Source organism: Lepidochelys kempii, chromosome 8 (assembly GCF_965140285.1).
Source record: "Lepidochelys kempii isolate rLepKem1 chromosome 8, rLepKem1.hap1, whole genome shotgun sequence".
NCBI classification, from domain to species: domain Eukaryota; kingdom Metazoa; phylum Chordata; order Testudines; family Cheloniidae; genus Lepidochelys; species Lepidochelys kempii.
Window position 1 is genome coordinate 47,061,767 of NC_136387.1, and position 15,987 is coordinate 47,077,753.

The 15,987-nt window shown below is 43.6% G+C and overlaps 2 protein-coding genes across 5 annotated transcripts in view; both read left to right on the forward strand.

Annotated features, from left to right (window-relative positions):
• KIFAP3 (kinesin associated protein 3) overlaps positions 1 to 2,919 on the forward strand; it is a 138,021-nt gene extending 135,102 nt beyond the window's left edge. The window contains exon 20 of the mRNA XM_073356365.1: positions 2,410 to 2,919. Coding sequence (XP_073212466.1) covers positions 2,410 to 2,449 — 40 coding nt within the window. The 3' untranslated portion in view covers positions 2,450 to 2,919. The remainder of the gene's footprint in view (positions 1 to 2,409) is intronic.
• A 4,763-nt stretch (positions 2,920 to 7,682) lies between these two features.
• The window catches only part of SCYL3 (SCY1 like pseudokinase 3), a 34,331-nt gene continuing 26,026 nt past the window's right edge, over positions 7,683 to 15,987 (forward strand). For 2 of the 4 annotated variants that reach the window (XM_073356374.2, XM_073356377.2), the window contains exons 1-4: positions 7,683 to 7,845; positions 13,943 to 14,230; positions 14,724 to 14,909; positions 15,738 to 15,851. In XM_073356374.2, the coding sequence (XP_073212475.2) occupies positions 14,066 to 14,230; positions 14,724 to 14,909; positions 15,738 to 15,851 (465 nt within the window). In that variant the 5' untranslated portion in view covers positions 7,683 to 7,845; positions 13,943 to 14,065. Of the gene's footprint in view, positions 7,850 to 9,373; positions 13,698 to 13,942; positions 14,231 to 14,723; positions 14,910 to 15,737; positions 15,852 to 15,987 lie in introns of all 4 variants that reach the window. The other 2 variants (XM_073356376.2, XM_073356375.2) reach the window with 2 other exon arrangements.

Here is a 15,987-nt window from a genome sequence, read left to right on the forward strand (position 1 = left end):
AGAGGAAGCTTGTATATATAGTTAGATGGGGAGACACCTATTCCTCAAGCTCCTAAATGACACGGGCAAAACTAGTTTTCACATAGAGCAGAGGGGAATTTAGACTAGGGATTGGAGGCCACTCGACAATCTGCCGCCAAGGCAAAACTTCAATGTGCTATCTTCTACCTGCTAGAATAGAGGTTCTCAACTGGGGGTGGTCTTGGACTTTCTTAGGGTGCATGATGAGCCTTCTGATGGTTTGTAGAAGTGGGGTATGGGGAGCAAGCACCAGGTTTCAGTGCCATTCACTCAAATTTGAGTGAGTAGCGTCGTGACCTGGCTTGCAGCATCACTCAGATTTGCACCAGCTGCCCCAGGCAGCTGCCTGCTTTGCCTATAGCTAGAGCAGCCCCTGCAGGGAACCCCTTTTGCCCATGACATTGTAATTCAGAGAGCAGTGGGAAAGTAAACAGAGGATATGAATTATCAGTGCAAACTTTGTACTCCAGTCCAGTGATCTACAGGGTATGAGCTAGAGTTTGATTAGAAAGCCTGGGCAGAAGGCTGAATGCAGCATGTACATTGTGTGCAAACAGGTAAGCTACTTCTGTTAAAGGCTCATGCAAATTCTGTTGTCTTCTGGGTACAACTCAAACTACAACCATGAATTTCTTGTTCCTCTGAATTGCATTGGACTGAACAGAACAAAAATCACAAAAGCTTGATCATGGTCTACAAGCACCTCTGTAGGGAAGAGACTTCTGATAGCAAAGGGCTCTTTAATCTAGCTGACAAAGGTGTAATGAGATCCCATGGCTGGAAATTGAAGCTAGACAAATTTCAATAAGAAAATAAGGTGCAAATTTGAACAATGAGGGTAATTAAGCATTGGAACAACTTACCTAGGGATGTGGTAGATTCTTCATCACTTGAAGTCTTTAAATCAAGATTGTTGGCCTTTCTTAAAGAGATATTCTAACCCGACTAGAAGTTATGGACATGATGCTGAAATTACTGGTGAGATTCTATGGCTTGTGTTATGCAGGTCAGACTAGATGGTCATAATGGTCCGTTCTGGCCTATGGGAGAGATTGTTCTTGTTAAAACAACTAGGAGTCCTTTTGGCACCTTAGAGACTAACAAATTTATTTGGGCATAAGCCTTTTGTGGGCTAAAATCCACTTCATCAGATGCATGGAGTGAAAAATACAGTAAGTAGTATATATATTACAGCACATGAAAAGATGGGAGTCGCCTTACCAAGTGGGGGGGGGTCAGTGCTAACGAGGCCAAATCAATCAAGTAGCCTATTCTCAACAGTTGACAAGAAGGGATGAATATCAACAGAGGGAAAATTACCTCTCCAGCACATCATCAAGGATCTACAACCTATCCTGAAGGACAATCGCTCACTCTCACAGACCTTGGGCCAGTCCTCACTTACAGACAGCCCCCCAACCTGAAGCAAATACTCACCAGCAACTACACACCACATAACAAAAACACTAACCCAGGAACCAATCCCTGCAAAAAACCCTGTTGCCAACTCTGTCCGCATATCTATTCAAGGGACACCATCCTAGGACCTAACCACATCAGCCACACCCTCAGGGGCTCGTTCACCTGCACATCTACCACTGTGGTATATGCCATCATCTGCCAGCAATGCCCTTCTGCCATGTACATTGGCCAAACTGGACAGTCTCTACACAAAAGAATAAGTGGACACAAATCAGACATCAAGAATTGTAACATTCAAAAACCAGTAGGAGAGCACTTTAATCTCCCTGGAAACTCAATAACAGACTTAAAAGTGGCAATTCCTCAACAAAAAAACTTCAAAAACAGACTTCAACGAGAAACTGCAGAACTGGAATTAATTTGCAAACTGGACACCATCAAATTAGGCCTGAATAATGATTTGGAGTGGCTGGGTCACTACAAAAAGTAATTTTTTCTCTGTTGATATTCATACCTTCTTGTCAACTGTTAGGAATGGGCAACATCCACCTTGATTGAATTGGCCTTGTTAGCACTACAAAAAGCCATTTTCTCTCTGTTGATATTTACCTCTTCTTGTCAACTGTTGAGAATAGGCCACTTCCATCTTGATTGAATTGGCCTCATTAGCACTGGCAACCACCCCTCCCCCCCACTTGGTAAGGCAACTCCCATCTTTTCATGTGCTGTAATATATATACTGCTTACTGTATTTTTCACTCCATGCATCTGATGAAGTGGGTTTTAGCCCTAGAAAGCTTTTGCCCAAATAAATTTGTTAGTCGGTAAGGTGCCACAAGGACTCCTTGTTGTTTTTGCTGATATAGACTAATATGGCTACCACTCTGAAACCTGTTCTTGTTAACATAACCTCTGAAAAAGCTCACCATCTGCTGTTCTCAACTGTCTTGTGATCCATACCCACAGAAGACAGACTATGCAACCAATGAGAGACAGAAGAAATTGAGACAGGAGGCACTTTCTGCACCAGTGTCCGAAATATGACTGAAAAGAGACTTCCTCAAGTATTCAGAAGTCAAAAGGTGTCCCATCAAAAAAAGATGATGTAAAACCACTCCTGACCCTGGGAGAAAAGAGAGAGATGACATCGCACTATGCAGCAACCTGCCAGCAGATCAGAAATGGACACAGAGGATCAAGCCTCAAACAGAATATGTAGCCATATCCTGGATGGCTCTCTGCTACTTCTAACAGATAAATGAGGGCCCTCACTGGCTGATCTGAGTCTCTCCGGTGTGCTACGCTGCAGGGGGACCTTGGGCCGAGTCAAGGGGAGTGCATGACAAATCATTCCACCAGCTGGACACCTGCATCCATTTGCCTCTTTTTTACACTTTGGCAACACTTGCAGACCTTGTCATACCAATAAAGTCTCACTGAATTGAACTGACTAAACACCATGGTCTTACAATATGAGTAAGTGTTACATTTAGCAATAAAGTTTAGATTATAGTGAACGGAGTCTTAACAAGCAGTCAGTCTATAGGAGGCCTCATATTATTCACTGATAACAGGTAAATAAATAAATGTACCTAGAACCCAGCTGATTTATAGAGATCTGTGCTTTCTAACAGCTCTGCTTTTATAGATTATAACACATAGGACTGTTCTCTAAATGCCAATCAGATCAACCCTGAGACTAGGAGCCACTGTTGTTTTCCTGTACCAGTATCCCTCCAGTAAAGGTAAAGTTGTGGCTCAAGAACATTCTCATTGCATCTTCAATGTCTCTTGCTTCTAAAATTAATGCCTGAGTTTCTGGCCACTTCTGTAGAAGCAGAGGGTTTTTATGCCTGGTCTACACTTGAAACTTTTGTCAATATATTAACATTGCTTAAGGGTCTGATATTTTCACAGCATTTCTGTGCTGGCAAAAAGCCTAGCATAGATGCAGTTATACTGGCAAAAAAAAAAAAAAAAAAAAACTTTTGCTGGTACAGCTTTTTTGTTTGGGGAACTGGGAAAAGTTTTATTGTAAAAGCACTCTTTCGCTGGTATAAGCTGAGTCTACACTAGAAAGGTTTCCTAGTATAGCTATACTGGCTAGACAGAACCCTACCTTGAGACAATACTCTTCTATAATGAACCTTAGTGGCCTCATCTGCTCCCCAAAATTTTAACTTAGAGCTCGTCTTCACGTACAACACTACAGCAGTGCAACTGTAGCACTTTAGTGAAGATGCTCCTATGCCAACACAGCAGCTATGTTGATGGGAGAAGCTCTCCTGTTGACCTAGCACTGTCTACAAAGGGGGCTAGGTCAGTATACGTCACTCAGGGGTATGGATTTTTCACATCCCTGAGTTATACCGATTTAGGTGTGTAGTGTAGACCTGGCCTCATAGTTGCTCAACTGCACTCCTTATCAATACTAACATTACAAATCCAGGAAGGCACCAATTATGCTACAATTCACATCTACGTTCATGTTCCATGCCAGCCAAATACTGTAAATACCTAAACATGCTCACAGACTCCTCAGCTCCACCACACACTCCCTTCTGGTTTGATCACAATGTAGATTTCTGATTGTAAATGCTCCAGGCCAGGGAGTGTATCTTTTCTATGTTTGCACAGTGCTCAGAAAAATGGGGCTTTGATCTTGACTGTGGCCTGTGCATACCACCATAATGAAAATATTTATTTAGCCAGCCACAGTGCACACATCCAGTTCCTCACAAACTGCACAACCTGAACTCCAAACTCAGGTGGAGTTCAATTACCTATATATAAATTTGTGTATATGTTAGGGCTGTCAAGCAATTTAAAAAAATCGTGATTAATCACGTGATTTAAAAAATGGCAATAAATCACGTGATTAATTGCGCTGTTAAACAATAACAGGATACCATTTATTTAGATATTTGTTGATGTTTTCTACATTTTCAAACATATTTATTTCAATTATAATGAAGAATACAAAGTGTACAGTGCTCACTTTATATTTATTTGTTATTACAAATATTTGCACTGTAAAAAATGAAAGAAATAATATTTTTCAATTTCTCCATTACAAGTACTGTAGTGCAATCTCTTTACCATGAAAGTTGAACTTACAAATGTAGAACTATGTACAAAAAAAAAACTGCATTCAAAAATAAAACAATGTAAAACTTTAGAGCCTACAAGTCCACTCAGTCCTACTTCTTGTTCAGCCAATCGCTCAGACAAAAAAGTTGTTTACATTTTCAGGAGATAATGCTGCCCACTTCTTGTTCACAATGTCACCTGAAAGTGAGACTAGGCGTTTGCATGGCACTGTTGCAGCTGGCTCCACAAGATATTTACGTTCCAGATGCGCTAAAGATTCATATGTCCCTTCATGCTTCATCCACCATTCCAGAGGACATGCGTCTATGGTGATGACGGCTTCTGCTTGATAACAATCCAAAGCAGTGTGGACCGAGGCATGTTCCTTTCATCATCTGAATCAGATGCTACCAGCAGAAGGTTGATTTTCTTTTTTCGTGTTTCAGGTTCTATAGTTTTGCTCTTTTAAGATTTCTGAAAGCATGCTCCACACCTCGTCCCTCTCAGATTTTGGAAGGCACTTCAGATTCTTAAACCTTGGGTTGAGTGCTGTATCTATTTTTAGAAATCTCACATTGGTGCCTTCTTTGCATTTTGTCAAATCTGCAGTAAAAGTGTTCTTAAAATGAACAACATGTGCTGGGTCATCATCTGAGACTGCTATAACATGAACTATATAGCAGAATGCGGGTAAAACAGAGCAGTAGGCATACAATTCTCCCCCAAGGAGTTCAGTCGCAAATTTAATTAACGCATTATTTTTTTAAAAGCATCATCAGCATGGAAGCATGTCCTCTGGAATGGTGGCCGAAGCATGAAGGGGCATACAATTTTTTAGCATATCTGGCACGTAAATACATTGCAATGCTGGCTACAAAAGTGGCATGCAAACGCCTGTTCTCACTTTCAGGTGACATTATATATAAGAAGTGGGCAGCATTATCTCCCACAAATGTAAACAAACTTGTTTGTCTTAGCAATTGGCTGAACAGAAGGAGGTCTGAGTCGACTTGCAAGCTCTAAGGTTTTACATTGTTTTGTTTTTGAGTACAGTTATGTAACAAAAAAAAATCTACATTTGTAAATTGCACTTTCACAATAAAGAGATTGCACTACAGTACTTGTATGAGGTGAACTGAAAAATATTATTTATTTTTACAGTGCAAATATTTGTAATAAAAACAAATAAAGTGAGCCCTGTACACTTTGTATTCTGTGTTGTAACTGAAATCAATATATTTGAAAATGTAGAAACATCCAAAAAGATTTAATAAATTTCAATTGATATTCTATTGTTTAACAGTGCAATGAAAACTGATTAATCACAATTAATTTTTTGAGTTAATCGTGTGAGTGAACCAATTAATTGACAGCCCTAGTATATATTTAATTGGCTATTTATTAGCTGTGGAGGTGAATTCTATAATATGTCACAGGATCAGAGAGAGTTCAGATTCTGCATTTGAGTGTAACAGCAAGGAAGTGGATGTCTGCATTATTGCTAGCTGTATGCTGGATCTGTGTATCTTGCATTTTCAAGGCTGCGCTTTCTTCTGAGATTGCTTCAGGGTCCACTGTCAGCCTTCTCCCTATCCTCGTTCCCTTCACCTCCAACCAACTGTACTGAAGCCAGGTCAGCCCCCTTCCTCTCTTGGCAAGTCCCCTCTAGTAAGTGTTTGTTTCTGCATTTGCAGGTAGAATGGTGCTCGCTGCTAACACCCTTTCAGACGTCTGCGTAAGGGAGTTGGTCCACGACCAATAATCAGAATTCCTAGGGAGTCATATGTCAGCCTTCCAGAAGGACGAAGGACAGTGGCTGGAACATAATCCTCAGACTTGAGAAACTTGGGTTTAATTCCCTGCTCTCCCACAGACTTCATGTTTAACCTTGGGCAAGTCACTTAGTCACTCTGTACCACAGTTTCCCATCTGCAAAACAGAGATAATAGAACTGCCCTGCTTCACAGATAGGTTGTGAAGATTATAAACATTAAAGGTAGAGAGATGTTCAGATACTATAGTAATGGGGGACTTGTAAATTCATAAAACACCAGATTTACTATATAAATCTTTACAGTTAACCAAAGGAAACCCCCGACCCTGCGACTACAGTTCAAAGCTTCCTGACAGAAGCCAGATACACTGGACACTATGGAATGTCCCTTATAAAACCTGGAAATGAAGATGTTAGACAGCAACGTTAAATCTCAAAGGGAATGTGAAAGCCTAGGCCAGACAGATTTTAGGCGGACTTCGACAAAACCTGACTCAAAACAGCACAGCAATGCTACATGCCAAGTGTTTTCTGCTTTGCCTGCAGGCTGCTCTTCTATGAGAATTCAGGTGACACCATTTGCTTGTGTGAGGCTGCCCCAGAGGCAGAACAATGGATACAAAATTCACGTCCTGATCGTGATGTCAAACAAATTGGTTGCCATGACAGCTGTTGTTGGACCAGCGAACTGCTCTCCTTCACCCAAGGCTGACGAGAGGGGACTCTCATCCTGGGGCCACCAGGTCAATTCCCCCATTAATGTCTGTGTAAATGGAGTGAAATGGGAGGCGGTGGGGCCCAGCGAACATGATGTACCAATTTCTCTCACCAGGCCTGCCCGCCCCTGCAGAGTGTGGGCCCCTTCCCCGCCCTGGGGTCACTGGGCACTAAAGCGACGGCGCTGTTTCAGCTCCGCTGTGAGTGGCTGCTGCCGGGGGGGCTCAGCTGCGCCCCAGGACCCTGGGCAGGGGCTGCTCTGGGGGCACCGCCTTTGAAGCCACACTGCAGCTGGAGCCAAGCCCGCCCGGTGACCCGGGGGGAGGTGCAGGGCATTGCTGCCCCCTCCAGCTCCTGGGCAGCAGGCACTGTGGTCTCCCCGCACGGAAACCATTGGGACCCCCAAGGGGATGTTGAGGTCGGGGGAGTGGGGCTGTCTATGTCACTCAGGAAGGTGGCCCACGGCCCCTCGACCCACAGCTAGGTGCAAGCCTGGAGCCGGCCAGACAACCCCCAGTCTCTCTGCCCCTATCCAACATGGCCGCCTCCAGCCTCAGGCGCTGGCAGGGCTCCGCCCTTCCGCCCGCAGCCTCAACCTCACCCTCTACCTCCCCCGCCCTACCCTAACCCAAGATGGCCGCTGCCGTGCTGCCTGTCCGGGAGGCGTTCTTGCTGCCGGCGGAGCGACTCTATGGTGCGGCGCGGGGCCGGAAGCCGGAGAGGCGGGCCGCGACGCTGTGGGAAGAGGTAGAGGCTGTCGGCGGGGCTGCGGCCGGCGTGGAGACTCGAGCCCAGACCCCTCCCCCAGCGGAGCGGGCAAGGCAGGTGAGGGGGGCTCCTCGCCCCCTCCAGCCACGGGGCAAATGGGGCTGGGGAGGGGGGTCATTGGAGGGGGCAGTGTGGGGGGAGGGGTAATTTAGGGGAGGGTGGTGGGTTATCAGTGGGGCAGGGAGGCGGTAATTGGGGGCAGGGTTAGGGAGTGGGTGCGGGGGGGTTAGTGATGAGGCAGGCAGAGGGTAATGGGGAGTGGTAATGTGGGGGGAGAGGCGGGGCTTATCGGTGGGGCAGGCGGGGGTAATGGGGACAGAGTTAAGGAGGGGTAAGGTGGGGGGAGAGGCAGAGGTTATGGGTGGGGCAGGGAGGGGGTAATGGGGGGAGAGGCGGGGGTTATCGATGGGGCGGGCAGGGTTAAGGAGGGGTAAGGTGGGGGAGAGGCAGGGGTTATCTGTGGGGCAGGTGGGGGTAATGGGGGCAGGGGTTATCGGTGGGAGAGGTAGGGGATGTGTGATAGGAGGTAGATCCTTTCTTAGCTCAGGGCTTAGGTTCTGCCTGGCAGCTCACTGGCTGGCTGCCCCGAGAGGTCAGTAATCTCTCCCTAGGCTATCCCAGTGGCTGCCTGCTAGGGCCCATAAGTCTATCAGGTGACTTTGGGGCACAGGGTGGGATACCCTCCCGTGTCCCTGTGATGGCACCGGATCACGGGGCAAGATCACGGGAGCCAGGTGCACTGAGCTCCTTCCTAAGGGCACCTGCTGGGTCTGAGCAGCTTTGTCATGGGGTCTCAATGGATATTTATTTCTTGTCAGGGTTTCAATGGGTGTTTGTTCTAGTGCAAATATGACATGGCAGTTCAGTCACCCTATGGGAGTTTTATGCTTTCTGGGGACAAATATACTTGGGCTGTGATACAACTCCCCTTGACTTCACTAGGCCCTTAGATGACTAAAGTTATTTATAACTCAGCAGCACAGATATTTGATCCCCTGGTACCAAAAATCCAGTCCAGGGAACAGTACTTCCCCCGTTTATATTCACCCGACACCCTGGAATTGTTATGGGTGACTCATCAATAAATGATGTAGTTTGAAACTGGGTAATGGGCAGACCGGATGCTATCAAAGTACCTTTCATAACTTTAAAACATATCTTTTCCAATCCCCAGCCTCCAAAGTTTCAGCTGTCCTCAAGGAAGGCTGAAATGGAAATCTGCTTTCTTGCCAAAAGATGCCATTTTCCATTGTTCACGTACTATATTTGGTTGTAGGGTTGTTCATGAGCTGTGTGTGCAAACTGCGGGATGGCAGTTTGACCCATGTAGTGAGTGATAAGTTTAGAAATGCAATCTGTGCACTACACCGAAAGGTGGCACTGGGATGGTTGCTGTTGGGAAACACTGCACTAGCCTGGGCAGGGCATCAGACTAGTTTAAGAGGTTGCAGGGTGGAGGACAGGATGAGTGGAAAGCTGCATAATGTTGGATGAGTGGAGATAAAATTGCATGACTCCTTACTCATCTGCTCCCAGGGCAGCACTGAATGCATCTTTGATTGTGGTGGTTCATATGTACAGGTCTACAGACTCAGCCAGCAGCCTACTCTTTACTTGACTCCCCCACAAGAGGGCATGATGCCCACCTCCATGGATCTACAAATCAACCCTCAATCCCAAGGATTATACAGCCTTCTGGTGAAAAGGGAAAGGGGGGAAAGCAAGCAGGGAATAGAGAGCTAGAAAATGGAAAGGGGGGGGGGGAAGGCAAGTGAATGGGCAGAGGAAAATGGAGAGGTGGTTGTTGTGCCTGGATGTGATATGGGTAACGCGTTGTGAATGGGCACCCAGTCCATCAAAAGGGGATGGGGACCTTCACCAGAAAAAGGTTGGGTAGCTACCGTTTCTCTCGCACCCCAAGGTAAAGATACTGAATGTTCCATGGGGCAATTATATATTTGGAATTCCTGGCATGAAAGGTGAGAAGTTCTTTGCCACTATTTCTTGTTTGAATTGGTTTGTTGAAGATGGTCGTCTCTTTCTATGGTAAACTGATCGGTGAAACCAAGATATGAAATATCCTGTTTTTTCCACTCATTCAGCCCCTACTATGCTTAGAGTCCCAAAAGTGCTTTTTGTTTGGCTGAAGGGAGGTGATGTTTACACATGACTTTTTTCCTAAAACTCCATGCCAAGCATTTTTGTCCAAGTCCATGAAGTGAGCTTGGTGTTTAGTCAGGTGAGAGAAGAACTCTCCTGACTCTGGTGGCAGTGACATGAAGTACATGCAGCCTATTGTGTCAGCTGCCAGGAGACAATTGGCTGGAGTAACATGTCATAAAATGAGATCTGTCCAAAAGCAAGAATTTCAAGAAGCTGGAGTCACTGGGAAATCCCCTTCTACCACAAAGATAAAAAGTCAAAGGTACTCAAAGTGGTTCCTGCTTTGCAGCTAAGGGATGAACACATAGCTGGCTAGTTGCAGGTTTTTAGTGATGAAGGATCAAGCAACAAGAAATTTCTGTAGTCTTGTAAAAGATGCTCCTTTGACAGTCCTGGAGGAAAAAAGTGTTTATCTGCCTCTTTTGTGTTGAAGTGTGGGGTATTATCAGCATGAATTTGAAATGGCAAAGCAACACATGAATTACACAGGGTATTTTAAATCTGTGCCGTGTGAGGAGACTTTTTGTGAGAATTGGTTAGCCTTTCAGTTAATCAGCTGGTATCCACCACCTCCAAAGTGGTTCTGGAACCAACATTGCTTATTGAAAGAAATAATCACTATGTAAGTCAACTGTCCTTCAAAAGGTAACAGTGTTTTTGTTCAGGCACCAGTTATGAGAGGACTATAGAGCAGTTGTGTGGACCGCCACTAGCTGGGCCACAGAGATGCCTCTTGTATTTACCCTGGAATCCCTCCAATCCAGAATCTTGATGTCTGTGAGGATAAAAAAAATCCAAACCACACAGATTTCCAGTTGTATCTATTTTATTAACTAAGGCCTAGATATTTTTGCCCCCTTAATGTGTTAATGCCTAACTGATTTAGGAGCCTAAGTCTCACTTTCAAACATGTCGTAAACACTTAGGCACTAAATCTCTTAGTATCCTAAAGTTACTTTTGAAAATGAGACTTAGGCTCCTAGGTCAGTTAGGTGTTGAAATGCTGAATGGAGCAATGACTAAATACCTTTAAAAAATCTAAGCCCAACTACTTAAGCAAAAACATAAAATAAAGTAGATATAAGCAAATTCAATTAGAACAAAGTGGGTTAATATAAAATCAGTCAGGGTAATAAAATCAAGTCATTATCAGATTGAATAAACTGTTTCAAACAAATCAACAATTTTTGATAAGCGCTCCCTAATGATTTGACATGGTAGCAATCTTGCTGAGCTATCAGATCCCTAAGTAACAGGGCCATTGTCAATCTGGATGCCAAGTGATATATTTATGTTTCAGGTGATCCAGGGAGGGACATATCACTCCCAAGTTGAAGCTAATGTTGAGACTGGCAGCTCTGATGACAATTAAGACAGTGTGCTCAAATTATTTGTGGTTAGGTAATAGAAATCTGTCCTTTCCCCAGCCCCCAATAGAGGGTTACATGAAACATTCCAACACAATTCAAGATGACCACAGCTTGTTACATGTTAATGTTCAAATGTCAAATTTAGGTAAAAACATAATTTCTCAGGATTAAACCTACAAGTCTGGACCAATGAAATGTGTGCAAGAGATCTTTTAGACAGCGAGGTGGTTTAACTGAGGACTGTTTAGGTATTTGAGGAGCTTTTCTACAGGCACCATTCTCAAATTCTATGGACTCAGTCCCCACGCTCTCCTGTGCATGCGCACATACACACTAACAGCCATCTGCTGAAGGTAACAAAAAAGTGTCCTAAATAACTTGGGTTCCCCATTAAAAGAAGTACTTTCCTGTTTGAAAGTGAATTTCTCTGTTTCTGTAGAAAGTGTTTCACTCTCTTTAATGTCCGATATAAGCATGGTCTGAAATTTGGTCACTTTTTGGATATAAAGTGGCCTTTTAGTCCATATCCTTCATGCCATCCTGCATCCATTTAGTTGGTACAAGCCAGTGGGTTGTGTGTCAGAGAAGGCAGATAAGGAGCTGTACTATATTCCAGTTTTCAAAGAGATACAAACAGTTCAGTCCCCACATCTGACCTTTATTAAAATAGATACATCCCACCGGGAAGCATATGCAGGATTCTAACTATCTGTTAATTATAGAACAGCCATCTCTCCATTGCTGTCCAAGCATAAAAAGAGGAGCTAGTGTTTATGTAAGACTTGTATAAAATCAATACCCCACTATTGTGGATGCCCCCTGCTGGGCTTGTAGCTGCAGATGACACACTTTCATACTTAGCTACATTTGTTTAAAAAAAAGTTTGTTCATTCCCAAAGTTCACACTGGCTATATGGATTGCACAACTGGTTTATTACATAATTAATAAGAATTTATCCATTTAATATGAACTATTTAAACTGTAATGTGCCATATTTTTCAAGGCAACCCTTTAGATAACTAATTTTTAATTGAAGCAATAAGTGAAAAGAAAACCAAGAATCTATAACAGAAAAAAGTCTCCCAAAACATATCCAGACTAATGACCCCTGGAAAGGGAGAAAAAACTAGAGAAGCCAGAATGGAAGCTTTGCCTTATAAAAATCAGACCAAGAGGTCAAGAAGTGTGTTATGTTGCTTTCAGCAGTAGTCTGTGCCTCATGCTTCAGAGGAAGGTGAAAACTACCATAATGAAATCATCCAGCTGTGCAAAATACTATACGTGCGGTGGGTCAGGATTTCCTTTCTGATCCCCACAGTGCTGAGCAGATGCCCTCAAAGATGAGACATGATTTCCCCTCCCTTAGCCTGCATTTCTACATATTTTAGTTTTTGATCATTTAAGAGAGACCAAAGTTTTGGGTATATCATGGAGAAAGGTTTGTTCATAGTCTGAGGTAGCCTGTCAGCACCACACTGATTACAGAGCACAGGCCTAACCTACCAATGCTTTTAAAAGGGATTCTGGCCCCAGAAGAATATTGCGTATGTTCCACTGTTCTCTTCTGGAGCTGGTTCACAAGCAAGGAAGTAAAACAAAAATTAATGTTAACTTAATCTCCACTATAAATACGGGGGGGGGGGCGCCACAGGGTAGGGGGGTTAGGTTTACCTGTCTGCCAACATTTGCCAGATGGAGAGAAGGCAGTCAGGAGGAAAATACATTCAGTTCTAAGGCGTGTCAGAGCAAGCTACACATACAAAAAGAGGCGAATTGGGGTGATGGTGGTAGAAACTTAGTTGTGTCCAATCAATCCTTCAGTGCTGGTGTCTCCTGCGACCGCTGTTCTGTCAACATTTCAGTGATGCTGCACCTGCTACAGCTGAGCAGCAGTGGAGGTGAATTTTGCTTCATATACCAAGTATATAAGGCAACACCCAAGAGATTAAGGAACTCCTTCATTTGTTGGTACTGCACCGGCGGGGTGGTATAGCAGACCTTTCTAATTATATTTAATTTTCTTTGTAGCTTTACCTAATGAAATATTTAGATCTAGGGAGATAGTTGGGTCAGGGGATTTGGTGATGGAAAGAGGAGCCCCTCACCTCGAGATTTATTATTTGTGTTTTTGGGGGGGTTTTTACGTCAGTGAATAAAGTAGCTGGAGTTGACATAGCTTAAGTTGACTTACTGTGGTGTCTATACTGCGCTGCGTGGAAGGGAGACTCTCTCCCGTCGACTTCCCTTAATCTTCTCATTCTGGTGGAGTATCAGAGTTGACCAGAGAGCGTTCTGCAGTTAATTTAGCAGGTCTTCGCTAGACTGCTAAATTGACCCCCCACTGCATCAATCACAGCAGCGTCAATCCTTGGTAAGTGTAGACTTGGTCATATTAGCAGTATCTTGTGGTATAGCTTTCACTGAGTTGTTTGTGCTTTACCTGTTCCACAGCTAAAGTCTCTTATCTCTAGAGCTGTCCAAGCCCTTAATTACCTTTACAAAATAAATGACTGAGTTTTAGATTTTTTATCTCCTGAAACTCCAGAGAGAGAACTGTTGACTCAAGCACATCAACAAGATGAGGTTTTTTTTGATGTTTTGTTTCACACTTTTCAGAAAATGTTCTGAAGAATAAATTGGACGGTGCCTGTTGGAATTAAATTGTCTGAAAAACCTCTGTTCACCCTAAGGCCTGTTTGACACCAAGAGCGTTTCCACAACGGCCTAATTCTGCAAGTGATGGGCTCGGAGAACAGTGCTTTAAAGAGCTGCACACTGGAAGAGCCACCGTATACCTTACCAACTGGACTCACAATTTACCCAGCTGCATTGCAAGATGGCAAGCTTGCCTCGGTCTTTGTGTATAAAACAGAGAATGAAGACACAGTTAATAAAGCTGCCAAGGTAGAGAACATGGCCTTATGAATAACAGGCTTCTTTCTAATTCTCTCTGCCTTTTCTAGTACCAATGTGAAGCTATCAGTTCCTGTACATGAATGTCTCAAAGCCCCATGGCAGGGAGGAGGAAGAAACAGGTTAATTCATAATATGTTTGAAGGGTAACGATCCCTGCTTCTAGCAGATCTCCTTAATTACAGGGACACTCACAGCTCCCAAATACAAGTTTTGTTTTATTTTTTTATAAGATTTTTATATGACAAGGAACATTCTACAGTGTGATCAAAATAAGAGCAGTGTGTGGTGCTGGGTATTTTGGTAGGGAGTGGGATTGGAATTTATAATTCCCTCCAGAAAATTCACTTAAAAGGGCATTAAGGTTGTGTGGTTAACCACTTGCATGTGAGGACATGCCAAAGTGATGAATCCCCACTAAACCCCGTGCCTATAAAGGATGTGGGATATATACCGACTTGTTTCCTCCTTGTCGTTTTTGAAGCACCTGAAAACTTTGCGCCACCCATGCCTTTTGCGCTTCCTCTCTTGTACCGTGGAAACAGATGGGATTCACCTGGTTACAGAGCGTGTAAAGCCTTTGGAGATGGCACTGGAGATGCTGTCCTCTGATGAGATCTGTGCAGGGATCTATGACTTATTGCTGGCTCTCATCTTCCTTCATGACAGGGTAAGTGCCCAAGAGAAACAGGTGTGAATGTGTAAGGGTTTGGGCTCCCAGCAGGAACAGGATTATGTGAGGAGAGGGAAGGCTTTATCAGTGGGTTTACATGGATGATTGTGAGGTACTGGACCTTAAAATCTCACGTTTCTTGTTCCCTGCATGCTTTTTATTTCACTTCACTTGTGACATGGCATTAGCAGCTATCTCAAACTGATAGAAAATAATACTTTATACCATCTGGCAGCTGGTGTTCCAGGCTGCTTTTAGGCGGTACAAAGAATTCTCATTAGCTGTTTTTGAGACAATGAATGATGACAAAATGTATCTGAAGAGCCAGAACAGGGAAGATAATTATGAGAATGTCATGACTTTATGGCCTGAGATCGCACGACTTGTCAGAGCTATGAACAAATGCTGTTGGAAATGGATTCTCAGCATAACATATTTGTTTATCACCCTGGTGGTACATGAGATATCAGACTTTGTCCCTGGGTCTAGCAGTGCTTCTTAGGCATGTGTTCAGGATTGAATTAGCAAATCCCAGATCTGAAGCCAGTGTAACTTTAAGTCTTTGTGCTCAGATATGGAGGGCCTCTTGTAACTTGCACTTAGAGTAAAAGGACTGTGATAGTTAAACTTGGCCTCCTTTAAAGCCTCAGTCCTTGTGAAAGGTGCTGTATGGCCTACAAAAACCATTACGGAACTTGCAGTATAAATGCTGACCTGTGTACTTTTCAGCAGCTTTTTCTCAGATCATCAGTGCACCTAATTAGTGCTAACAAGGATTTAATGCCTTCATCGATCCCCAGGTCTATTGTTTGTTTTATATTTTAGGGAAACCTAACGCATAACAACATCTGTTTATCATCTGTATTTGTAAGTGAGGATGGGCACTGGAAACTAGGAGGAATGGAAACAGTCTGCAACCTTAATGAAGCCACCCCAGAGGTAAAAGCCAAACAACCCACTTGCAATGCTTGGAACAAGGGTTTCTAGCTTGTTGAGGCTCCATCATTAGAAAGCTTTGCTCAAATTTAAAGTGCATCCAATTGCTTAAATTGAGAATTAATATTAAAAGCCTATC